The sequence below is a fragment of the Sphaeroforma arctica genome (assembly GCF_001186125.1).
Source record: "Sphaeroforma arctica JP610 unplaced genomic scaffold supercont1.14391, whole genome shotgun sequence".
Lineage (NCBI taxonomy): Eukaryota > Ichthyosporea > Ichthyophonida > Sphaeroforma > Sphaeroforma arctica.
Window position 1 is genome coordinate 1 of NW_014026167.1, and position 546 is coordinate 546.

At 39.6% G+C, this 546-nt stretch overlaps 1 protein-coding gene across 1 annotated transcript; it reads right to left on the reverse strand.

Annotated features, from left to right (window-relative positions):
- Positions 1-83: 83 nt before the first annotated feature.
- On the reverse strand, positions 84-282 carry SARC_18191 (hypothetical protein; the record flags this gene model as incomplete). Its single annotated transcript, XM_014287727.1, has 1 exon — positions 84-282. A coding segment is annotated over one exon (199 nt), but the record flags the coding sequence as incomplete, so codon positions are not given.
- Between the last annotated feature and the right edge of the window lie 264 nt (positions 283-546).

The window sequence follows — 546 nt, forward strand, 5'->3', positions numbered from 1 at the left end:
AACACACACACACACACATATATATATATATATATATATATATATATATATATATATATATATATGAATATATGCACATAGTATTACTTACCTGGATATGCACCCTGATACGACCCACTTGCTCCACCCGAGGTCTCATTTGTAGGTGCAAGACTGTCCAATCTCACAGGATTCGGTTCAGCATCCAGCACTATCCGGACCAGTAGCTCGATGATGTGGTTGGCAACAGTGTTGTCCAGAAGTGTGTCCGTTCCGAAGTTCGCACGCGTTTCTAGTAGGGTGCTGAGAGAGATTTAGGGGTTTTAGGGTTTCTACGAGGTTAAGTAGGAGTATACTCGTGACCGCATACTTGTGTATAACTAGCAGACATATATGTTTGAATACATATAGTACACAATAAATACCAAACCTAGGTTTACATTGATATAAACCTAGGTTTATATTCATAATAGAAACGCACTTAGAATGTCTCATTGTGTTCGCAAGTAAGCGTGGAGCCGGTTTGTCCGTGCTGAAGTGAGCTCGACTCAGAAAAAATGCTGTTAT